This window comes from Montipora foliosa, chromosome 6, assembly GCF_036669935.1.
Source record: "Montipora foliosa isolate CH-2021 chromosome 6, ASM3666993v2, whole genome shotgun sequence".
Taxonomy (NCBI): Eukaryota; Metazoa; Cnidaria; class Anthozoa; order Scleractinia; family Acroporidae; genus Montipora; species Montipora foliosa.
In genome coordinates, this window is record NC_090874.1 from 59,141,560 (window position 1) to 59,166,559 (window position 25,000).

At 40.5% G+C, this 25,000-nt stretch overlaps 4 protein-coding genes across 6 annotated transcripts in view; 1 reads left to right on the forward strand and 3 right to left on the reverse strand.

Annotated features, from left to right (window-relative positions):
• The window catches only part of LOC138007958 (transmembrane protein 91-like), an 8,730-nt gene extending 3,984 nt beyond the window's left edge, over positions 1–4,746 (reverse strand). Inside the window, exons 1-3 of one of the 2 annotated variants that reach the window (XM_068855107.1) lie at positions 4,550–4,746; positions 3,702–3,789; positions 772–920 (exon numbers count right to left, since the gene is read on the reverse strand). In XM_068855107.1, coding sequence (XP_068711208.1) covers positions 772–920; positions 3,702–3,726 — 174 coding nt within the window. In that variant the 5' untranslated portion in view covers positions 3,727–3,789; positions 4,550–4,746. Of the gene's footprint in view, positions 1–771; positions 921–3,701; positions 3,790–4,544 lie in introns of both variants that reach the window. The other variant, XM_068855106.1, reaches the window with a different exon arrangement.
• Positions 4,747–7,187: 2,441 nt separating this feature from the next.
• Positions 7,188–12,280, reverse strand: LOC138006090 (uncharacterized). The gene is made up of 4 exons (XM_068852255.1): positions 12,092–12,280; positions 10,409–10,959; positions 8,798–8,935; positions 7,188–8,512 (listed from the first exon to the last, which is right to left on the reverse strand). Exons 2-4 carry the CDS (start codon positions 10,943–10,945, stop codon positions 8,381–8,383), a joined length of 807 nt encoding a protein of 268 aa, XP_068708356.1. The 5' UTR covers positions 10,946–10,959; positions 12,092–12,280; the 3' UTR covers positions 7,188–8,380.
• A 3,001-nt stretch (positions 12,281–15,281) lies between these two features.
• On the forward strand, positions 15,282–20,897 carry LOC138006091 (uncharacterized). 2 transcript variants are annotated; one of them, XM_068852256.1, is made up of 6 exons: positions 15,282–15,559; positions 16,299–16,465; positions 18,701–18,819; positions 19,388–19,570; positions 19,685–19,817; positions 20,587–20,897. In XM_068852256.1, exons 2-6 carry the CDS (start codon positions 16,444–16,446, stop codon positions 20,589–20,591), a joined length of 462 nt encoding a protein of 153 aa, XP_068708357.1. In that variant the 5' UTR covers positions 15,282–15,559; positions 16,299–16,443; the 3' UTR covers positions 20,592–20,897. The 2 variants fall into 2 exon arrangements, with proteins under 2 accessions (XP_068708357.1, XP_068708358.1); XM_068852257.1 differs by lacking the exon at positions 19,685–19,817.
• A 1,077-nt stretch (positions 20,898–21,974) lies between these two features.
• Positions 21,975–25,000, reverse strand: part of LOC138007959 (uncharacterized) — an 18,594-nt gene continuing 15,568 nt past the window's right edge. Inside the window, exons 2-4 of the mRNA XM_068855108.1 lie at positions 24,464–24,527; positions 23,248–23,358; positions 21,975–22,608 (exon numbers count right to left, since the gene is read on the reverse strand). Coding sequence (XP_068711209.1) covers positions 22,453–22,608; positions 23,248–23,358; positions 24,464–24,502 — 306 coding nt within the window. The 5' untranslated portion in view covers positions 24,503–24,527 and the 3' untranslated portion in view covers positions 21,975–22,452. The remainder of the gene's footprint in view (positions 22,609–23,247; positions 23,359–24,463; positions 24,528–25,000) is intronic.

Below are 25,000 nucleotides of genomic sequence, written 5' to 3' on the forward strand. Positions count from 1 at the left end.
AACAAGATATAAGCAAAAAGTAGTTTTGGCCGCCATGTTGGAGGGCAAGAGTATGCCCTCCAACATGGCGGACAAGACAAATCATGCTACTTTGTTGAAAAATCAAAGTACCATAAAATATCTCCCTTAAATGCGTTTCCTGTCAAATTTCGCGTGTAAGATAATTTTTATGTGTTCTGTCAATTTCTGGCAACAGCAAGATTACAACTCACTGTTTAAGGGAAGCATTGGTCACGTGACCTCTTAGTGCAAGTGGCCTATTAAGTTCTTTTACCATAGAAGCATTAGATAATTTATGGATTCAAGTGAGGAAAGAATAGTTCATGGGCTCTTTGGGTCTCAGGTTGAAAGGTTTCTGCCTTCAACTGGGAAACTTTCCCGAAAGAAAATTTCGTTATTACCATAAAACCAAGAACTGGATACCGATAGTGTGTTGTAGAATCCGCTGTCTTTGAAAATTACAGGCCAATTGATAATCTTTGCAAAATGTTTGTTTTGATGATTTGAAATTTTACGCAGATTGTACGGGCTCATAAGCGCTTTTCCCACATAATATTTATCAGTATTTATGGCAATTTTTTTGCTGACTATCAAACCATAAAGCGAATTAAAATTACGGAGATTGTTTAGTTTAACAAGTTCTATCAACTTTTGAGCTCAACATGTGTAGAGAAAGACGCCTTCTTGGAACGAAATTCCTCCGTATGTCAATGATCTCAGCAAAGATTCCCCATACAATGCATTCTTTATATTAGTCATTGAATGAATTACATTTTGTTGAGTTATTTCAGGTGTCATGTTATGCCCAGACTGTCGTGCCGTCGGGTATAGAGATGACACTGTACTTCTTGTCGGAGGCGTTCTCTGATTGGGCTCTTGTTGGCTTGTTGTTGCGCCATCAAACTGGAGGGAACCTGGTTCTGGTTGAGAAGAGAAAAACCAGTCACGTCACGAATTTTCTGACCAATAATTATTAACAATTATTCACTGAACTGAAGATGGCTAATGGTGGATATTTATAAGGGCCGTATGCATTAGCGCGAGCAGGGCCAGAAAAAGCGGTACGACCCTGCTACGAACACGAACTGCTCCGTGCGATGCGATTTCAGAAGATTTCATCGATTTAAACATCCATGATTAAGTTATTTACAGCCAGAAAAGCAAATGCAAACAACATGTTAGATAAAATTTCTGTGCAAAGCTTTGTTATTTATTTTGTCCATACTTGCTCATGAATAGTATAAAGTGCCCCATGATAAAATGCTTATTGACTGAGTTAAGGTCGGGCTGGACAGGAAAACATATTTAGCCCTCGGTCATCGCGCACGGACCTCGCTGCGTTCGGTCCGTACGCCATGACCTCGGGCCAAATATTTTCCCGTCCGGCCCGACCTAAAATCAGTCAATAAGTACATATGACGTGAATTGATTAGATTCAAAACGAGTGATTCATTGGGGCGCCGAAAGTAAATTTGCGCGGTTGCCACTTTGACTTGAAAAACGTAAAAATATGAATGATATTTGTTCGAGTGGTTCCCAAACAAACGGCCTCGAAAATAATTCCCTGAATGTTATCCAACTTTCCGTATCGATTGGCCGCACATACACCAAATTAGAGGCTAAAGAAAAATCACTTGTGTTTTTTTTTTCCCGCGAAAAGTGCCGCCCGTATTGATTGTATACCTCGATAGAATTTGATCGTCCGGCTAATAGGAGCCCCGAGAAGGGCTGTTAACAGTGACTGACGTTTCAACAACTGAGCAAAAGTCATCTTCAGTAACAAGTGACAGTTGGAGATTTTATTTCGTATAGTAAATGGCTCATTCCATTATTTCACTCTGCTGTTATCATCTATCTATCGCCAGGCCAATTTACTACGAAAACCACCCATCTGTGGAATGGGCCCGAATTATTGAGTGACTGCCCCGCCCACTTCAGTTAAACATTTTGATGAAATTCCTTTCCCACGGTGTGAGCGGTGGCCATGGCCAGCTTTCGCCGTCAAGGTGTACCGGAACAACTACAACAATAGAAAGATACGTTTTGAAAATCATGAGTACGGGGGGAAATGGATAAGAATGTTATTTCTGACGAATGAGCTCGCGAAGAAGGCCGAAATAACTATTTTGTCGGCACGGGAATCAACGCGGCCAGGGCTCCAGGCCGGTGCATCATGGGTAGAGAGAAAACCGTATATAAGGGGAAGTGTAGCACGTGATAGTCATCTAGGCCTCTGAATCAACCCAGTTCAGAGATGTTTTGTTTTTACTGCACTATCGGCTGTCTTACCTTTGTACAGCCCCCGTAGGAAAGGCTACCAACCGCCGGAGCTTGAGCCATGGTTCCTACCCAGATTCCCAAGGGGTTTTTTATGGCAGGTTTTTTCTGGCCTCCGTTCTAATCGCACGTCTATTGTAAGCGGTTGCTCAGCTCCTGTATTATTATTCAGATTATTATTATTATTATCCTGTTTTAAATTAGCGTTGTCTACTTGTACGATATTTTTGTATTTTAGGTTTAGTGAACGACTCAGCTTGTCTGACATAATGTGCTCGTTTTTAGGGTTTTTGTCCAACGTGGTGGGCACCCTACCCTAACTAGCATGATATAATGTTTGTATATGGGGTTGTTGGGTCCGTAGTAGCAGACACCTCAGCCTAACCGGCGTGTTATGTTTTTGTACGGGGATTTTTCGTCCAAAGTTGTGGACACCCTAGCCTAACTGGCCGCATCAGTTTTGTACGGAGATTTATGTCCAAAGTTGTGGACGCCCCAGCCTAACTGGCCTGATATGCGTCGTAGGGGGATTTTGGTCCAAAGCTGTTGATACCCCAGCCTAACTGGCCTGGTATGTTTTGTACGGGGATTTGTGTCCAAAGTTGTGGACTCCCCTGCCTAACTGGCGTGACGTGTCAGTACATGATGATTTTCGTCTATAACATAAAGTAGTGGATATCCCAGCCTAAACGGCACAATTGTGTTTGCATATAGGGATCGGTCCAAAGTTGTGGACTGACCAGACTATATTTTAGCTGCATGCTTGTTTCTTTGTTCTCTGACTCGCATTTGTATACGTGAGAGATTTTGGTCCAGAGTAGTGGACCAAAAAAAACAAAAACAAAAAACTCGTCAAATACCTATTGTAATATGTTCAGATCTGCTTTGAGGATGGACTCTTCACAAGTTTCCACATGGACAATTCGCACAAGTGGTCGGCGGCAGGAGTCTACACCCATCAACAAACAGTTATTGAGCAAGTTATGTAGATTCTTATTCACGCTAAGTTTTGGGTTGGTTCTTGCCAGGCTCTCCCCTTATTTGCCTATTAACTGTGTGTTTCATTCGTTGTGAAGTGGAGACAAAATTTGTTCTTGTCCAGAGGGTGTAAGTGAAAAGAAAGAAAGGTTCCTTAGCCTGAAGAGTGGCGTCGAAAACAACACCTCTCAAGAATTTGAACTATTTGCAAGCGAAAGTGGGCGGGGCAGTGACTCAGTAATTCGGGCCCGTTCCACATATCGATGGTTTTCGTAGTATGGTAACCAAAAGTTAAAATGAGCAAGCATTTTGACGAAATATTCTTGGTCTTGACAGCGTTGTTGGTATTAGTCTATAAGTACGGCATTATTCAAAGGTGACTGACGACCTGTTGAAGACCACCCTTTCTAAGAAAACAGCGGTAGAAGCAATTGGTTAAATATTACCATGAGTCTGAGGATTTCTGTCCATCTTATAGTGTCAACATCTTTATAACAACCGCAAGCAGATACAGGAGGAATGCATTGATAGAATCTGAAAAAAAAGCAACAAAGCAGCCCTGTTATGACATGCGCAGCGTTGCTTTGGTCGACTGACTTATTGACGCTATTTAAGTGCGATGACGAATGATGACGTAAATGTATGCGTGACCAATATCCACAATTGCCCCACACTTGGTCCTTTTTTAGTTTCCTTTTATGTTTGTAATTTGTTTTTCAGTTAACTCTCGTAATGTCTCTAAACTCTGGCACTTCCAGAAATTCTTAATGCAGTAGAGATTTTCGAAGTAAAACTCTGCTTTGTCTTTTGAATGTGTTTTTTTTTGTGATGAGTAGAAGAAGGGATCGATGGCTAGGCTTCATTTATTCGCTGCTGTATTGTCGACAACATACCTCAACTTCAAATACTTGTGATAACAGCAAGTAGTGAACATTTTATTATTATTAAATTTAATAACCCATATACTTAACGTGGACTCTTCACTGAATGCTGTCCTAATTTATACCCATGTATGTATTTATCTCCCATCACGCTGTAATAGTTAAAGTTTCTTGTACGTTCTGGTACTTCTGCGCCATCTTGCTCAGTGGTTATGAAGTTTTCAAATAATTCACATAAAACTGATCAGAGATCTTACCCAGTGCACTGTGTCGATGTTTTAGTTACACTAAAAAGTTGTGTGGCATTTGTCAACAATGCTTAAAAAAACCCTCCCAGTTCTTAAGTGTTTCACTGGGTAGCATTTTATTATAAGAACACTCGCATGTCTCAGTGATAAATCAAATTACCTTACATCAGTCTCTCAATTTCTTTCGCCTCGTAGAACGCAGCGTTTCTCTGCCAACAGTAAATCCCTTCACTATTGTAATCGTCATAAAATATCAACGTAGACACTCTGTTTGCTTTCGTAGCAACGCGTGTTTCTCGACCGGTGCGAAACTAGTCACGGTGCCAGAACGCTACCGAGCTCGTTAATGATCCGCATATGCAAATTCCTCAGTTCTTTGTAATGACAATAAAAACAGATCAGTTATTCAGTTGAACTCATGCGATACGTGTGTGTATTGTGATGTTGCAATCGTGACGCTCATTGAACTGATGCATATAATTAGGCATATATTAAGCGAATGGATCAGCTGAACTGTTGATTTTCGGTTGATATGAGCATTTGTCTCTACCTCTGTGATATATTCAGAATATGCATGACAAAACTTTTTAAGAGGAAATAGAATCCTAAATGCCATGCATCGACCAACAGATCAATAAAAGCAATGATGAAAACACAGAATAAAACTAGGAGTAATCATTCAGATCATTGTCGGAATATGAAGGACTTTCATTAGAATCACTGCACGAGCCGAGATACCTCAGAAGATGATGCCTTTATGTAACTGAAGAACGTAACGTCTATCGAAAGCATGAAGCATGTGAAAAACTTAAAAGGAAAAGGGAGTCAAAGAAGCATAGACTGAACCACATCGTGATAAAAAAGGAAGAAAGCTGAAGAAGAAAGAATTGCAAAAAATTGAAAATTGAATTTAGAAAAGACAATTTGAATTTAGTAAGCTGTTGGGAGCTGGGAAAAAAAACTTCTCGTCTAGCCTTGTTATTTTATTGAGAGAACTATGTCATGTCATTTTAGCCCGATAATTTCTCGACACACAAAACGCTCCTAAAAGAGAGAGGATTATCGCAGTAAACTCCACAAACTGTAGAGAAACATAAAAGAAATACAGTGAAAAGTAAGAGAAAACGACACCGAGGTTAAAACAGCTTTAATTTGGGTGATCAGTGGTTCGATGTACAACACTAATAAGGAATTTTTGACGTGTGAGTCTATACGAATAAACCAGAAATGATTTCTGCGGCATCAGAGCAGTGGAGAGTGGGCCAGAGTTTAGGCGAATTACACCATGGGTAGAAGAGAGGCATATATAAGAGACGTGTATAACGTAGGAAATTATTCTAAGCCGATACCTTCAATATATTGCGTTATTTTTCATTTTCGGTTTGTACTCGCATTTTAAAGTGTTTTGACTGTAAAGACTCGTAGGATGGGCTTCTTAGAGCTTGGGACATAGTTCCTCAGCTACCCAGATTTCCTGCCTATTTTTCCCCACCGGGGGTTTTTATGGCAGGTTTTTTTCTGGCCTCCGTCTGACAGTAACCTTTTTTGTAAACTGTCACTCAGCTCTGCTTTGTGTTACTAGTAGCGTTCTTGGATGTACTAAGAGGTCAGTTGTACTTGTATGGCTAACCTTCCTGCTACAGGTCGCGGTGCTCGGCCCAAACCGCCAAAATAAACCTAATGGTTTTTCCATGTTTGTGCTCCGTGTCCTGGAGCTGAAATCTCGGCGAAGGATTAGCTCGTTTTTGCTTTAGCCTGTAAACACGGTTTGTTGCCTTTCCCATACTACCCCGGCGGATTTTCTTTTGACCTCTGTCCAGTTTTCTCGCGGCCATTATATAGAAAAACGCACCAAACCGCCTGCTACGCACGCTTGTTTAGCTCAGAATCATTTCAAGTATCCCCAAGCAGGATAAATCCGAAATAGTTATTACACAAATAAAATTTGATCGATTGGGTATTTGTGATGTAACTGGAATTTTATTGGGAAAATAATTCTGTATTGCCATTTCGAGTTCGAAACTAGTGATCAATTACCAGTTCCATGGCATAGCCCCAGTAATTTTTTGAGGGTGAGAAGATTTTTATCACCTTTAGCCTCGACACTAAAGCAGAGACGCGGCCAAGTGGACGAAATGGAGGCCTCTCCCCAACTTACTTCAACCTCAAGGTGGAGGAAAGCTGTGCTTTCCGTCCTGAACATGCGCATAAAGTTTGAAGTGCTCAAGTTTTGTCAATGCGCATGCTCAGATCCAAAAACACTTACTTCAAGTCATGATTCTCGTAGTCCTACCTAGAAGTCGCTCATACTTCGTCGCCTGTTCGGTTGCGTAGCTGGCTTTTCCGTTTTCGTGCAGCCAACACTTGATTACACGAACCACAACGACGTACTAGAATTCAACTGTTACTTCCTTGAGAGACTAAAAAGTAAAAGTAAAGTCTCATGCTTACGAGCCAGAAGGCCCATCAGGCAGGCACTTATCTCCGGTTTCATTAGTACGAGGCGACTAGGAGTATTTCAACTCCCCCCTGGATGGGATGCTAGTCCATTGCAGGGTTACCCCCCTGCATTTCGCCGGTACCCATTTATCCACCTGGGTGGAGAGAGGCACCGTGAGAATAAAGTGTCTTGCCCAAGAACACAACACAATGTCCCCAGCCAGGACCCGAACCCAAACCACTCGATCCGGAGTCGAGCGCACAAACCATGAGGCCACCGCGCCTCCCAGAGACTACTGTTGCATAAAAGCGACCGTCAGTGTCAACAGGCTGACTTCTGATTGAGCTAAACAATATTCTTTAATGAGGCACTATAGTACATTTGTAGATTGCATGTAGTTAATAAATAAGACTAAGTAACTGAAGATTCAATGCCTTACTTTATTGGTGTCTTAGTCAGTGCGGGCCTCTGTTGTTTGTCAGGCCCTAGTCGCGGCTCAAAGGTGGCATAATGTTATCCAGTAGATAAACCCGGCACTATCGAGAGCATAAAATGTTGTCCAAGTTACATTTTGGCTAAGGTTTTCGTGCACGCCTCTTAGACTTAGAGGAGCTCAGAGTGTGCATATTCATAGTTAAGTGAGCAAATAATCAAATCTTTGCGCAAACTGAACCTATCAGATAGTGACTTATCCACCCGGTAAAGTTATCTGGCCTCTTTGAACAACTGGGACGTCGACCACGCCCTAGTTGTTTAAAGGCTGGATAACTTTATGCAGTGAAGAAGTCGCTATCCAGAGTGTAAAATGTACTTCGCCTTAAACATTGACAAAGGTTTTCGAACACGTCTTTACTTAGATACAAAGTTGCACAAGCAAATACTTAAATCTTTGCACGGAGTTTAACTGTTGGATAGTGAGTCAACCAACGGATAAAGTCATCTCCGGCCTTTGAGCAAAGTGGGACGCGGTCGAAAGCGTTATCCACTAGGATAAACCAATATCGACTGGATTAGTATTTTTCACACCAATTAAGTTAGTGATTTATCCCATGGACAACACAATCTGTCCCTCCAACCTCTTGGGCCAGGTTCACAAGAACGAGGAAGTGATGTCGCCTGGTCGCGACAGGTCTCGCCGTTTTCTTCTTTTTGAACGAAAATTACAACCATATTCCATTTTATTGCGAAAAAACCTACTTGACATGTTGCTAGCTACGGCAGCCACATCAACTGCCACCCGAAAGTTGACGCGAATTCCGCTGGACAAGGCGACGCTGCGTTGTCGGGACAAGCCTCACCGTTTGGTTTTTGGAAGTAAAATTATCAGCCATATTTCCATTTTATTGTGGACAAAAATTCTTCTTGACAACCCTTTTTCGTGATGCCATAAATTACCAGTTTAACACTGTCTCAGCAGTCACGACCATTCGCCCAAAAGGTTTGAGCCACACTTTGATGTAGTAGAGTTTTATTCATAAATTTTTGATACTAGCGATTTGATTGGTTCTTATTCTATTAAAGGCCAGAAGCACAGATTACGTCATTAACAATCCTCCCTACATTAAGAACACAGCGAGGAAGAATGCCGCGAGAAAAACACTGGTAATACCAAATGCACTTGTCCACCTGGCCATTTTAGAGAAGCACCTGGCTCTGGGGTAATTTCCCTTATCGTACGTTGTGTTCGTCTGAAATTTAAAGATACCACAAGTGAGACATCGTATTGGAAGAGGGAGGAGGGCAGAGGTCTAATCGCCGTACCCTTGACTCTCTATTCCCATCCAAATCTGGGTTGTTCCCGTTCGTCTCTTCTCTAGAAATACATCGGGCATGTGTCCATAACCCCCATAACGGTCTAGCTCATTGATATTCTGTGCTCTCACTATTCTACGCAACCCAGCTCCCCACTTAACATTTTTTTTTGTCTTCTGCATGAACGTACTAATTCTTAGACAAGAATTACTGTTTCTCACCAGGTAAGAGAACAAAATAGCCACTAAGCCGACGGGACAAAGGAAAACTAGAACACAAATGGAAAACCCAGTCCACGGTGGGGGCCGAGGTTCTGGTCTCTCTGGCAAAGAAGGCGCTCGAGGACGGCGAGGCTGGACCTGCAAATTGTGAAACAGAACGAAAACTTAACGTGAAATAAGCAACTGAAGACAGCAGGAACTGACCATTTATTGCTAATATGACATATATTTTAGTTCAAACACTACTACTAATACGTTTCCGAATTGGGAGATGGCCTGAATATCTTGTGATTCTCAACACCTGTTGTTTGTCGATCACTAAGAGCAGTACTTAACCAAGTTTGTTTTGTGGAAAGTGGTGGCGAGACCTCACTCACTGTGACTGTGAATTTAGACGTGTAGCCTTCACCTTAAAGTAAATTACTGACACTCATAAACAGAACAAACTAACATCCAAACAAACAATAATAACTTTAGGAATCTAACCAAAGCTTACCAAACTGTTACTGTTACTTTTTAAAGTGCCCCTGTGATAGAAAAAACTACTTCCTTTTTTCTTTCATATTTTGAAAGTGTGTTTGCTTAACACCTGACTGGCAAAATTTTGAGCTTTGATTTTTATCCAAAGGCCGTTTACTTTGAGTGTAAGTTTTGGATTTCACGGTCCGCCATTACTCACGTTCAAAACTGACCGATTGGACCTCAGACGGTTGGATCCAGGGAAAATTGACGTCAGAGGCTCACTAGCTTAAAATTTCAGCGTGTGAACGCAGCTTATTATATATGCAAAGCGTGAGTATAAAAGTCTGAAAGCCCCAAACCCCCGTGCTGCATATTAATTTTGCAGCGTACACACGTATTGCATTCTTAGACTAGTGAGCCTTTGACGTCATTTTCTCCTCGATCCAGCTCTCTCAAGAACATAATGTTAGTAATGGCGGACCATTAAATAGGAAAATTCCAGTTAAAATAAAGAGGTGTCTTTTTGGAATCAAGGCTTAAAACGTGGGTCACTTAGTGTTTTGTTAACATAGTTTTGAAATCCAAAGAAAAATATGAATTGATTTTTTGGTCACAGGGGCACTTTAAACTGTTCATCATTTTAAGGACGGTGCCTACTAATTCAAAGGTACTTTTGCCCCGATTTGTGATTATGCAGGAAAGGTAAATCTTAACATGTGTTATTGAAATCAAAAAAGAAAATTGGGGGTAACCGCGCATTTTTCAAAGATAATTCATGAGCAATATTTGTAAAAAGCTTTAAAATACAAAGCAATGCATGGCGTTATTTCTCAAATTGAAGCTAAATTATCTCTAAAGAATGCACGGTTACCCCCAATTTTCTTTTTGGATACCAAGAGTACTTACGAAGATCTACTTTATCTGCATAGTTTTAAACCGCGCAAAACTGAATATCCCTGCATTAGTAAGCATCGGCGATAGGAAATCCGAGTATCTGGAGATGCGCAGAACGTATGCGCAATAACAATAGTGGAGGATGGAGGAGGTGGGATGGGGTACTTTCCCGTACCCCTTCCCAAGTACGGCCCTATGAATAAGAATTGCTCAAGACCTGATGTTGGCTATAAATGCAACAAAACGTGTGCTCACATTAGGGTCCACATTGATGGGCTCATGCTCAGGGTCAGGAACAATGCCAGGGATATCTGCTGGTACTGAATTTGCTGGAGCCGACAGGTCTTGTGTCAAACAAATAGGCAATGGTTGGGCTTCATAAATGGGCGGAGGTCCAGGAACGTTATTGGGGTGAACTTGGTAAGGAAGGGGTTCCTCCTTGGAGCTAGTGGCCTGGAGATGAGCCTGAACTGAATTTGGGTAATAAGGCTGGGCTTGGTAACCAGAATGAGCTTGGTAACCAGATCGCGTTTGGTGACAGAGCTGCGTTTGATTATTAATTTGATGATTATGATCACCATGAGTGTGATCACCGCGTGGAACTAGTTCAAGATCTTTTGATTGGTTTCCCGGCCAAAAATTAAGATCAGGTTGAACGAGGTTGACGACGGCTTGAGCTTGTTCTTGAGGATGAAATTGATCTGACGGTTTTGTCCGATGATCGACCCGAAGATCACATGGTGTCGGGTGACAGAACAAAATACTGATCTCAGATTCCTTTTGGTCAACCATTTTGTAAGCTACAACTAATGAAAGAAAGAGAGACCCAAATAATGATTGCCAACAATTATCTGTAGCCATTTTATCTGTTGAACAAACCTCAGGCAGGCTGCATGTATTTTTATGTTGACAAACTTGTTGTCATTGTGACGCTCTTTTAACAGTCTTTTACGTTTTATCACCTTTTATGATCATTATAACGGGACAAGGATTGACACGCATGTTTAAAGTTTGAGTTGGGAAGAACTTTCAGTTAAAGAATTTGAGACCTGGACTAGTGTCATTTTCAGCCATCTTTCTTAATAATAGTTATCTCCTGTAACAAAATCACGAATGCAGAGGAGACCGAGTTTGGCCCGAATTTGACAGAACCCCGCCCTTTTTAACTGTCATCCGTATGTTTTCATCTGCTGCATTCGTATATGTTGCACTTCTAATTAAAGGCAATATGGAGGCCATCTACAAACTCCGGATGGTTGATTTGGTCTCCAATCTCAACCGTTTGCATGTAGACTAGTTACAGGCTTTGCATCGTGTGTGTTTGTTTTCTTTTGAATGCTATAATTTGTACTAAAATTTTAGCTGTGAGGAAATAAAGTTAATTGATTGTTTGATTGACACAAATGTGAATCAAGATGGCGGGACAGGACGAAGCATCGTCTTTATCAAGCCTTCGAAAAACTAAGACACCTTACATCCGAACTGTTTCTACATTGAAATTCTTCATTGATTTAAGGATTATACTGTTGTATTCCAAGCTTATAAGCGAGGTTTTAAAACGCCTTACCCATCTTCGTTTCTATAAAAGTTTACATTTGGCATTTGGCAGAGGCAACGCTAAATAACAATTACTATTCATTTGAAAACTAGGCTCATGCAACTCTAAGGGCCGATTTACACTATACGATTTTGTCGCATGCGACAAGCTCACGACAGGTCTACGACATGACTTACGATTGTCGCAGCGTTTTAAAACATGTTAAGTCATGTCGTAGGCCTGTCGTGAGCTTGTCGCATGCGACAAAATCGTATCGTGTAAATCGGCCCTAACGGTTCCTCTATACATAAATTTGAAGCCTATTCAAAAGGTCAATTGTGATTTTACGCCAGAGAACAATTCTTTTATTTAGAGATAATGAAGAATATACTGATACTCACTATTAATGGAATTCTCAGGTTCGTTTAGGTTTTTTCAACTCAGCAGCTCCAGTAGATGACTTTGATACCTGTGCTGTCTTATTTCTTCAAACTGAGCAACTGACAAATTTCTTTAAACGTCTGAACTGAGCAGCATTACTCGGTGTACACATGCAAGATGCAGCAGACTTTTTAAAACTAGCTGTAAATTTCAAATTACCAGCTTTTGAAAATACCAGATGTTTGCGATCAGAGCTCGAACCATATCATAATTAATTAATACTGCGAATGAATTATTTCGCGATATTTTGCAATGTAAAGAGAATTGGTAAAAGAAGAACACTGAATTGCCTCAGTGAGTTAAGAACTGAACCTTTCTTTTCTAGATCAACGAATTGCACCGGCATCGCAACGGTTGTGCGTTCGACTGAATCCCGTTCGGGCCAATTGAATTTTTCAGGTATCCATCATTATATGAGACAATTGCTTGAGGACGGTACCTACTATTGTTCTTGCGCATACGTTCTGCGCATCTCGAGAGACTCGGATTTCCTATGGGTGGTGCTTATTAATACAGGGATATTTTTGCGCGGTTTAAAACTATGCAGATAAAGTAGATCTTCGTAAATACTCTTGGTATTCAAAAAGAAAATTGGGGGTAACCATGCATTCTTTAGAGATAATTGAGCTTCAATTTGAGAAATAACGCCATGCATTGCTTTGTATTTTAAAGCTTTTTACAAATATTGCTCATGAATTATCTTTGAAAAATGCGTGGTTACTCCCAATTCTCTTTTTGGATTTCAATAGTACTTGTTAAGATCTGCTTTTCCCGCATATTCAGTAAACCGCGCAAACATACCTTTGAATTAGTAGGCACCGTCCTTAAACTGTCTAGCTAAGTGCGAGGATCATTCTCTCTTTCAAAAACAAAATATTTCAATAGACGGATTCCGTTTTCAGTGTAGCTAATTAAATGAGAGTTCAATGTTTCCTCGTCTCAGTCTACTGTAGCTTTTACATACAGAATAAGACTGGGTCAATAATCATAGACTCTGCATCACGCATCACAAATTTGCAGTACAAACGCAATAGACCAGTTTCGATATATTAAAATTCAGTCGAAAACAAAAGACATCATCTCTAGGCTCTGGGGAAGAAACTCATACAAATCCTTATATTTATTCCCCAGAGCCTCGAGATGATGTCTTTTGTTTAGGACTGAATTTTAATATATCGAAATTGGTCTATTCAGCTTTTGCAAAAAGCGTGTTTGTAAATAATAAAGAAAAAGCCTGGTGAAAGTTTTCCCATCAAAGAACCTAGTTTTGACTCAGTGAGAATCTTTTTCGTTGTTCTGCAAAATGTTTGGTGGTCGGTACCGATAAAGGCGGCGAAATACGAGATAAAAAAACCCTCAACATGGCGCGGAACATTGTTTCGTTGCAAGTTTGGGTCGATGTTTCCCGTTTTTCACCTTGCATGATCAACTTGTCGCGCAACAAAAACATTTGTTGCTGGTTGAAGAAAGTTGTTGCCAAAAGTAGAGCGCGGGTTTACTCTGAGCAACAAATTTTCGCTTTGTTGCTCGTTTTTCATCAAGCTCACAACTTGTCGCGCAACAAGTGTGCTCGTGTACTACCAAATCAACCACTTCGCGCCCTGCATTTCTTCAACCCGCAACAAATGTTTTTCTTGCGGATCAAGTTGATCACGCGAGGTGAAAAACGCGAAACATCGACCAAAACTTGCAACGAAACTGTTATAATGTTGCGTAACAAGTTGAGGATTTTTGTATCTCGTATTTCGTCGCCTTAATGCAATATGCAAACAAAATTTCCTCATCTCGAAATGCTTTGCACAGTGCTTGGTTTTCAGTTGACATCGAAACTGAAAATCTCGAAATAAATTTGATTTAATTTAAGCCTGATTGAATGAAATTACGACTTGAGATCATTCTGAGGTGGACTTTGCTTCAATAAGAACTATAAAGGGACTCAGTATGTGATTTTTGAACTGTCATTGGTTAGAGATCTAAATTCCAGAAAATTGCTCCTATATATATGCAAACATGTTTTTCGGTTAATCGTTATTACGTGGGCCTATGAAATCATCGATCTTATAACTAGTTGCTCCAAAGCAACAAATTTTGAAGAGAAAAACATACCAATTACCACCACAGTCGATAACTCTTGTTCGTTTTGCTTCACATTCCTGGAATGTACAAGTTTTGGTCCTAAAACGTAGATTTCACAGATAAAATTGGAACTTTTCAAGAGTCATTGAACTTTCAAAACAATGCTTTCGGATTCGTTTTTGGTCAACATATACGCACAAGTCTTGGTGACAATTCGTTTTCTCTGGTTTGAGATAAGCCAATTGCCAACAGTGAGTGTCTCCCCTTACCTATCTAATAGATGAAAGCTATGAAGTGACTATCAATATTATAAATTCAGCAAGCCAAAGTGTGGTCCCTCATAATAACACAAAATGCAAAATGAAAACGGACACTTGCATGGGCCAACCCTTACAAACTGGACCCAGGCCCATAATGTGTGCAGATGGGGGCTTGTGTAGTGCATTCAAAAGCCAGTGGGGGCGGTTTAGAAGTGAATACCAGGATGTTAAGTGTTATTATGACCTGGACTGGAGCTTCAGAGTGAAATATGGTCGCTATTAGAAGTGTTTGCTATTAGAAGTTTACTATGGATCAAAAACGTAACACAAACAGCGGCTACAAACATAATGATAAAGCGCACAAATCCGCTTTATCATTATGTTTGTAGCCGCTGTTTGTGTTATGGTTTTGATCCATAGTAAACTTCTAATAGCAACCATGAGTGGGTAGGATGCCAAAATTGGTAACATGTCTTAAGGATGACTGGGCAATATTAGAAACCGTTTGAAATCATTACTCCGAGCGGCAAACTATATACCTGTGATCTTCAATGGACTGAAAATATGTGATGCATGATTGAGTGCATGACGTTGAAGAGGCTCATTTACTGAAGGCTTGACCTTCAGAACGTTAAATTTATGGAAATATTTTGTTCAACTTGCCGCATTTCCGGCTTCAAAAAAGACATTCAATATCTTGAAAGTACACCCGCGTAGCAGCTTCTAAGACAAAATGATGACACTCGGCTCCTCCGCTTCCCCGTCACCGTGACCTAGTTTAAAACTTCTTATTAGCTCCAGCTTCAGCTGCAACAACATAGCACGGGCTCAGCTGTGTCTCGCTACAGCTCCTGAGTTCCAGGCGGTCTGTTCTTCTGATGTCAGTGAGTGTTTAGGTTGAATTTGTTTCAATTTGAACGTTCTACGTCAAATGTGTGCGACCACCTAGTGACAGCTCAAGAATCAATAACATTACCCAGTTGTGATTCAGGGTTGTCGATAATGAAAATTTGCATAAAAGCGAAGTTTAATCAGCCGGGCAGTTAATTTTATCGCAGAGTCTGCCTTCTTCATAAGGTGTTATTTCACAAGGTATGGTTTTATTTTGTCTTTGTTGAGTTTGCACAATACCAGAGGAAAGAAAAGAAACGATATGCAGGCGGCTCACTATCTTGAAATTTGGAACTGACAATGTCCATCATAAATTCCCTAAATTAAATGAAAGTTGACTGCCAGTCGGTACACAACCGGAGGTTTTTTTTCTCATTTTACTTTTAATACATTTCACAAGCTGAATCCTTCTGAACTTGAATGAACCTAATTATATAAACAGTCAGATTACTTGGACAGATGGGAGAATGGAAGCCGGTCATTGGGAGTAACGTTGCCGATAGACCGTTGAAATATATTGTTGAATTTTGCAACGTTTTTATCCTAATTTAATCTCTGCATAATTTAACGAACAGGCCCGGGTTCTTCGAAGCATGGTTAGCGTTAACCAGAGTAAAATACCATAGAAATTTAAAGGTTTTGATACGTCTTAACCAACGGTTAACGCTAACCAGCAACCGAGCAAGTTTCGAGCAACCAGCCCTAGAGCCCCAGAGCTTATTTCTCTGGCGAATGTTTCCATGGCCTGTCCATTTAATGGAAGAATATCACGAAGACGAAGTTCAAGATAAGAGTATCGTCGCATAATTTAGTTTCTGTGTTATTCATTCTATGATTAAAGATACGAAAAGGCACTAATCATCAGACAAACGTTTTATTAAAGCATGTGGAACATTGAATAAAAATGGAATCCAGTCTGAAGAACTCTCTCTCGGTACAGGTTCACACGGCTCGTTGGCTAGGACAGTTCCACTTGTAACGCTATCAGTGGACTACAGGCCATCAAGAATTTAAATAATAAATAACAGTTGGCTTGTCAACGTCGATGTTATGCTGACAACTTGCTTTGGCATTGAAATTTCTTCATGGAAGGCATGGATTTATCAGGTAAAATTCTGACCTCGTTCCCAGGGTCTCTCTTCTCTGCCTCCTTTGTCGTTGAAGAGAAAGACCCTGCTGTAGGCTGGTTACGTGTCTCCTAAAATCTGGGAGGTAAAACCAAATACGTGTTAGGGGAGGGGAGGCAATGAGGGCTATCATCGTTACGATTGAGAGAATCAGCACACATTTGTGGTCAGACGAGCATCAACAAAACGTTTCACGTCAAGGTATTTTATGTACTCCTCATGGAATTCGAGGAGAAAGGCAACTGAAAGGTTGTTGTCAAATCGATCGGAAGCTGCAGAAAATACACTCGCATGCTTCGAATTTTCGCTCTTTTAATTCTGCCGTGTGAAGCTCAAGTGAGCAGTGGAATTGACTGATAACGAAGAATGCTAATAGTTTGCGACACTTTTAAAGAAAAGAAGGTTTTGCCGTTCAAGAAAGCAAGCGAAACGTTTATCCATGGAAAGGACAGTAAAGGAACTTTATTTAAGTGTCTTATCTTCTCGCGCTGTAGAGCACTATTCGTGGACACTGTAAATTGAAATTAACAAGTTAACGCAAATCAAATCAAATTTTGGTTTTTGAGGAGAGGGGAAAACCGGAGTACCCGGAGAAAAAGCTCTCGGTGCAGAGTAGAGAACCAACAAACTCAACCCACATGTGACGCCCGAGTCTGGGAATCGAACCCGGGCCATATTGGTGGAAGGCGAGTGCTCTCACCACTGCGCCATCCCTGCACCCCAACAAACATTACCATCTCACGTAACGACTTCAAATCAACTCAGAGTATGAACATGTGCAGGTAGTATATATTGTTCTTTGATTTTCGTTTGTTTTCGAACGAAAAACAAAGTGATTCCAAGTCGCAAGCTTGTACAGCGAGTAGACAGTTTTTCAACAACTTCGTGCAAATTGTTGTTAAGATATTTTTTACAACTGCACACAGTTTAGGGTTTAATTTATAACACAAATCGTGAAGTGTATTTTTAGTCACGGTAAAATAAAAGAGACATTATATCTACCAAACGCAGTGTTTGGTGTATTGTATGATAGAGTATGTTTTGTACAAGCAACATCAGCTACTAACTACGAGTCAGAGTCACCAATGATTGACCGCTTTTTTGGGAATTCATTTCCTGTGAGAATATATGACCAGCTCTTTTGACTTTTTTTTAAAATTAAGACCATTTATCTAAAAAAATGCTTTGTTAAACGATTACGCTTTCGTCCAGTCACGAGATCAAAATATAGCGAAAACCCTACCCTAGTGGGAAAATGTTTGTCGACTAGGAGTGCCATGTAACGAGCCTGAATAGGGGTCGTTCTTCTCAACGACAAAGGAGGCAGAGCAGAGAGACCCTGGGAACGAGGTTGGTAAAATTTGACCTGTTTTTCCGAACGTGGACCGGAAAGGAGTTTTAATTAATTAAAATTTTGTTTGACATGTTGATAATGAAGGTGTGTTGAGTGGGCCTATGATGTGCAAATGGAATTTATCGGATAAGTTGTATGTATGTATTCCATAAAGGCTGGTTTACAAATACGACGCAAGCATAAGCACAAGTAACATACGCAAACGCAGTAGCGTTTTGATAATTCGTACCTTTCATTAGAACAAAAGACACTAATTAACAACAAGTTAATGCGCACGCGTATGCTGGTTATGCTTAATATGCTTGCGTCGTATGTCGTGTAAACCAGCCTTATGACAGTATCTCATTATCCTTGTGCAGTGGAGTGGGTGTGAATTAAGCCCGTTAATTATTTTGATAATTAAAAGGACTTAAAAGGCCTTTTCTTCTTACGACTCGCTTTGAATTCCCCAAGAACTGACGTACGTCCAAAATGGCTGCCCAACGAACAAATGCCCATTTTTCAAGATGTACTAACATGACTGCATTTAGAACAGGGCCACAAATTGAGGACTATGTACAGAAATCAGATCAACCTCTATAAAATCGTATGTTGGTTTGAGGACAGGAGAAAACTGGATTGCCAAGAGAAAACCTCTCGGAGCAGAGTAGAGAACCAACAAACGCAACCCACGTGTAAATGTCACCAAGTCTGGGAATCGAATCCGGGCCACACTGGTGGAAGACGAGTGCTTTCACTGCGCCATCCCTGATGAACATAAGCTTTAGAATGCGCTCCTCGTGGTTGTAAAATTCTTCAGGGCACAGTTTCCGCGCAAAATATCAATTTAATAGTATTGTATTCTTTGATGTTTTTCGCTAGCTTATGATGTGGGGATGAATCAAGCTGACAATGGCGGATTTCAGTGTGACCTTGGAGTTGCTTCTGACATTTCTGCGGCGGATGAAATGGACAATACACCAACTGCGCCGGTCTACAGTGTGAGTTCATATAATTTGTGGGGTACCTGTGGCTGTGCACCATTTTCATTAGCCCTCCAAAAATTTCAGACTTTCCCAATAAGGAGAACAAGCAAATGTTTCGCAGTTCTAAGAAAAAAATTTGAAGTTTGAGGCACCGTAGAAAAAACACAAATGAAAGCAAAAAAAGAAAGGAGAATAAGAAGAGAAACCTACAAACTAGAAAAGAACAGACCCTATTATTTCACATTAGTTACCCTTATTATTATTATTATTATTATTATTATTATTATTATTTTGCTTTCGACGTCATCAATACGCACATTTCAAGTTCACCTTAACTTAGTGATAAAGCCACAGGCTTATTAATCCTAAGAAGCCTCGAAATCGCAGAAACTCACCCAATAGCGTGATCACCCCTTTTGAAGTCATCACTGCAATATCATTTAGAATAATGAAAGAAAATCTAGTTTTCAGGGTTCAAAATCTTTCTTTCTCGAAACTGGCGTCAAGTTAGGAGGACGCTTGGGATCCTCGGAATTAACCCTTACTAGAAACTGACAAGCACATGTTTTTATATCCATTGCAGACTGTTTCCCAAGCTCCCCCTGTCACGTTTCAGCCACCGCTTGTTGCTGTTGGAGCAATTCCGTTTATTCCAACACAAAACGCAATGCCTTTGCAAACAATGCACACGTCCCTTGATGACTTAACGGTGCAAACCACCCAACCAAACGCAACATTTGTCCCTGTGGACGCACCTGCAGTGAAGGTACTGTTTAAATGATCTGCAGTCCTGTATAGTTAACCATTTTAACTATGTATTTTAAACTTTTAATGACACAATTGCGGCTTTTTATTGCCATTCTCTTGCAACTGATTTCAGACACAACCTGCAGCGGTCCCTGTTGTCCGTGGTGTAGATCCTTTTGCGGATCGAATGGCAAAGTCCTTTTTTTCTTGTCAGACGTTAATCGCTGCTCTTTGGATTTTTGGTGTTTTTGTTCGCCTCTTGTTAGGTGATGGTACTTTAGCATCGCTCTACACTTAAGTCACTGAGGTCCTGTTTGCATGTTTTTTAAGCGCTGTCACGGAACAGTCCGTAAATTGGGGAAGAGTGTCTTCTTCAGCGCAAAGAACACATTAGACTCTTTCGACTATTCGGCAGCCTTTTTGATTTCTATCATTTAAAAAGATACTGTGGGATGCCCCCGGCACCCCATAATAGCTATTCGACCAATATAATTTTAAATGGCCGCCGTATCGTCGAAGCAGTCCATAAAGGTGACGTGTGCAGCGACATAAAAATAAAGGGCCATAGCGGAGATGTAAACCATGGCCAACTCGAGTGAAAGTTGATTCATTTTAGGTCACTTTGTGTTGCTTGGTAGAGTCCAGTTTTCCATACGGCTTAATTGAATCCAGGCAAATAGGGAAAAAAATACTTATTGTATGTGTCAACTCCGAGTCAAATTCATATAAGAGTCCGAGGTTTGACTAGTCAATGACCAGCGGTTTACCATTAAAAAAATATCTGTATCATAATTAGTTTAATCATGCGTAATCACATACAGTGGGCATTTCTATTAAGGATTTAAGAATACGTTTATGGTTAGGGTTCATGATCACCATCATTATCATCATATCTTAATTGAACCTCGTGTTGTAGAGTTGCTCCTTGAAGGTGGTGTCTGGTGATTCCAGACAAATTTAGCCTACGAACTAGAGAACTTGACTCGTACATTTGGTGGCAACAGCATGACTTTAAATTTGTGCTTCTTTCCTCAGGTTAACGAGTCTATCAGGAATGGAGATTACAAGCATGCTGTTAAGAACTAGAACAAGGCTAGCTCTGTATGGTGTTGCTGTGTATTTGATCGGGATTCTTTAAATAGCTTACCTGACTCGTGACTTATTCGCCCTATGCGTTGGCCCAAATTGTCTCACAGACATTCAATAGAGCACATTTGAGACTTGAGCTTGCGATGCTGGATGGGTGGTGCAGTTGTCAGCAGAATTACTCGTATCAATGTTTCCTTTTGTCCCGTCATACAGTGACGCATTTTTTTAACCATCATTAAATGATATAGGGAAATGGTGTTGTTTTTTAATTATCTTTCTCCAAAAGAATTTTTTTGGGGATTTTTTTTTTAACCCACGACTTTTACTCACACCCATACTCACGTGTCGGAGTTCGTGTCGGACTGGAGAGAGTACGTCTAAAATCTAGTTTGTTTGTGATATCGTGAAGTCGGGCCTAAGGCATTCGGGACACACGACTTCCACCCAAGACCCACGGCAACTTGCCATACTCGATGACTGTGAAATGTTAGATCCCGTTTCATATCATTGAGCCCAGAAACTGACTACCTGAGATATTCAGTGCAGTGAAAATATCTGAGGCACGGCTAACGCCTTGTATCTGCATTGAGCTGTGATCATTTCGCGGCATCGTGGATTTGAATATCATCATATCTTAAATTGAGCCTAGAATAGGCCATTTCCGAGTTCATGTCTGCCTCCTCTTCAAAGCGAGTCTGAGTGCAAGTTTTTGTGATGCTAATTAGTTCTACTCTACATATGAATGAAAACTAATTTTCATAAGAAAAACTTCGCACTTAGACTCGCTTTGAAGAGGAGGCAGACATGAACTCGGAAATGGCCTATTGTAGAGTAACTTGCTGTAGGGATTATCTCCGGGCAATTTTGTCCTACCCCCGTGCCAACCACCGTTGTGGACACAGTTACATCCCCTAGACTTGAATTTTGCCCTGATTCCGGAGGCAAATTGTTCCGCTGTATTGCTAGAGCTGATAATGTCGACATGGTGCATTCTCGCTTGTTTCCCACGACTACAAAAAAGGAACGTTGCTTCTGTAGCACTTACGCATAATGTTGGAAAAGTCAGAGCTTATTTTTCAAGAACAAATTACAGCATTTGGAAACGCGGGCTGACTTAGAGCGAGGAAACAAACGGGTACTTTTTTCCGAAAGTCATTGACCCAGATCGAATCCGCGCAAGATCCGTTTAATGGATTCGTGTTTATTGGGATTTACGCTATAGCTCTTAATCGGAAAGAATAGTTATTGTATATTCTGGGAAACACGAATGGAGAACCATATCAACGCTAATGATGAGGGTTGTTTACCAGGGACCACTCACTCAGGACTACAACTATAGTTCTGGCAAGTCAGAAAGCGCCTGAAAATTTTTATTCCACTGAAAAGGTTTTGACTAGATAAGGATTATTGCTGTAAATCCAGCTACCCAAAGATATTCAACCCAAGTTTTTAAGTACATTCTACACTTTAGCATACATCACTAGCTTGGAATAAAGCTCCTCTTTCGGGTACAGCGAGTAATAGGAAATTTTCGGTTTTCACACAACGTCATGCATGGGGGTCATTTTGCTATCTTTACGGAAACAATTTTCTTTTGCGTCGATTAAAAATGCCTTTGTGTACAAAACCAGGAATAGCGAGATATCACGCGAGAGAGAGCAAGTACACGCCCCTCGCGTATCGCTGCGCGGACACTTTGGTCGAAGAAAGGATCTCGCGTATCTCGCGTGTTACGATTCCTAATCACTCGCGATTCCCGAAACGTAGAGCTTGATTGTAAACTATCCATGTCATGTGTTACGTGAACTCTATTTACTGCACTCCGTAATCCCTTAATTGTGGGATGCAAATTAGTATGGTTAAAACGGCACACAATCCGAATGAGATTGATGTCAAAGCCATGGTCTCAGCTTCGTGGTAGTTCTCTGCCTCTCGTGTCTTTACTCCCCGACGTCCTGCCTTTCGACCCTACGAAATAAAAGATATGATCTTCAAGACTTCCCCCTAAATGTAATGATAGAATTAGGTGCGGGAGGGGGAAACGGAGGTGAGCTAGAATCCTTCAGGAAGAGGAAATGTACTGTCCTTTTTTATTAGCGAGTGATTCACAATTATCAGATTTCAGCATCTAAGTTCAATTCGTGATTTTTTGAGACCCCTTGTTTTAAAAATTGCCAATTCACAAATTATAAGCCACATAATCCCAAAGTTACTTTAAGAGTTTTCAAGCGAATTTCTGGCATTCTATCATGATTACGCGGCCACCACTAATACCCGGTCACTGCCGTTGTTAGAGCGGTTTTCAAATGAGTGTCGTAAAACCAAAGCCAAAGTAATTACTTTGGCCAATCAAAAAGGATTGAAACAATCCAGTAAACCAATCAAAACTCGAAGTAATTACACGTAGCCGACACAAAGCGCGGGAAAATGTGCACGGGCGAGACACAGTTGGTTTTTGTTTCACTTCTGATTGGTTGAAAAAGTGGCGCGAGAACTTTGAGCCAATTACTGAGTGAAGTAATGCAAAACAAAGTAATTCACTAATTACTTTCGACACTCAATTGAAAACCACTCTAATAAAAATGATGCCGAAGATTTCGCACTTACCAATATCCAGAAAACGATCGATATGATTCCAATGGGGAAGAGGGTGATCAAAGAGGTCATAACAAGTGCTGTGCGCACACCGTTGGTGAAAAGTAATTTCTTCTGAGCTTCCTAAAAAGAAAAGAAACTATTTGTGTTAGAGATTTGACATCACCTACTCTTATTCTTGGTTTCCAAATGACGTCGAAGCTGCCATGTTGGTATCCTTAAGGTCTGATCGTCATTAGAAACGCCAGCATAAGCTCAAGAAACATGCGCGGGTGGCTACAGACAAATTTGGCGCAAGGTATCAGAGAATCTGACGCATAAGTTTTTAATTTACCTTTTTTTGTGTAGGCTAACGAGTCTATCAGAAAAGAATATTACTAGTAAGCTGTTAAAAACTCTAACCCTGCCAAGTCGATGAACGTTTTTGCCCATTTCATTGGTTTAGCTCTGTATGATAGATAGAACTTCTACTTTTCGTATATAAAACGCACTTCAAAGATACATTTCTTTCATTAGAACATTGCACCGGCATCGCAGAGGTCATGGGTTTGAATCCCGTTGAAACCCCTTGAATTTTTCAGGTGTCTAAAGTGAAAATTGCTTAAATTGTCCAGATAAGGGCGAAGATCACCTCTGTCTTCCTTTGAACCCAATTTAATAGCGTAGCTTCCACGACTCCTGTAGCTCAGTGATAGCACCCGAACTAGTGGAAGAAAATATGGTAAGCCATCTGTACGAGAAAATACTTGGTTTTGGTCACCGTATCACCGTACGTCCACCCCTCCATGTATGCCAATTTGTGGTGCAAACCCCATTTTTTGACGGGAACATATTTGGATATTGGACATCAATGTTATGGTTAATTGACAACTGTCAAAACAAGGTATCCGCTGACCTGTATCACATGACCATACCTCGGGTTCAAGTTTAAAGCTGCGAAGTCAGCTGTTTCTTCAAAGTTGACCGCTGATCACATGCTGGTTTTCGAATAAATCGCAGGGTCAAGCCAGGTTAACTTATTGTAAGAATAAATTACACGGTAGCACCGCTTTTAGGCTTAGCTAAATCTATATATTAATCGGATTGCCGTGTGTTTCAATCCTGCGAAGTAAACATAGCACGCTGATTTTTACAAGCACTGATCTCAGGTCAAAATCGAAAATTTTTTTTAAATATCCCTATTCTTGATTTCTATAATGAAATTCTTGCTTGTTTACGCGATATTTACCTCGTATTCAGGGTCATCTTCAAACTTCATTTGCTCCATGATGTCTCGTTTAAAAGAATCTTTCCTAAAATACAATCACTCAGATAAGAACTATTCTTGTATCAAACGAAACCTCCCACCAATGTGGCCCGGGATCGATTCCCGGATTCGACGCCATATGTGGCTTGAGTTTATTGGTTCTCTACTCTGCTCCGAGCGGCTACTCCGGTTTTCCCCTTTCCTAAAAAACCAACAATCGATTTGATTTGTTCCGATTTCAGTTGATTTGTAGTCTCCCCAATTAGTAGGGCCCTCGTGCTTGGATAAATAACCTTGAGACTTAAAATAAAGTTATTATTATTATTATTATTATTATTATTATTATTATTATTATTATTATTATTATTATTATTATTATTATTGTTATTATTATTATTATCTCAAAAATCAACTCATCGTCTGCTTATCGTCTATTTGTGGGTGTGGAGATGTTCTAGATCTAGACCACGTCATGGTGTGCAGGCGTGGAGGCTTTATTATTCCAAGACATAATGAGCT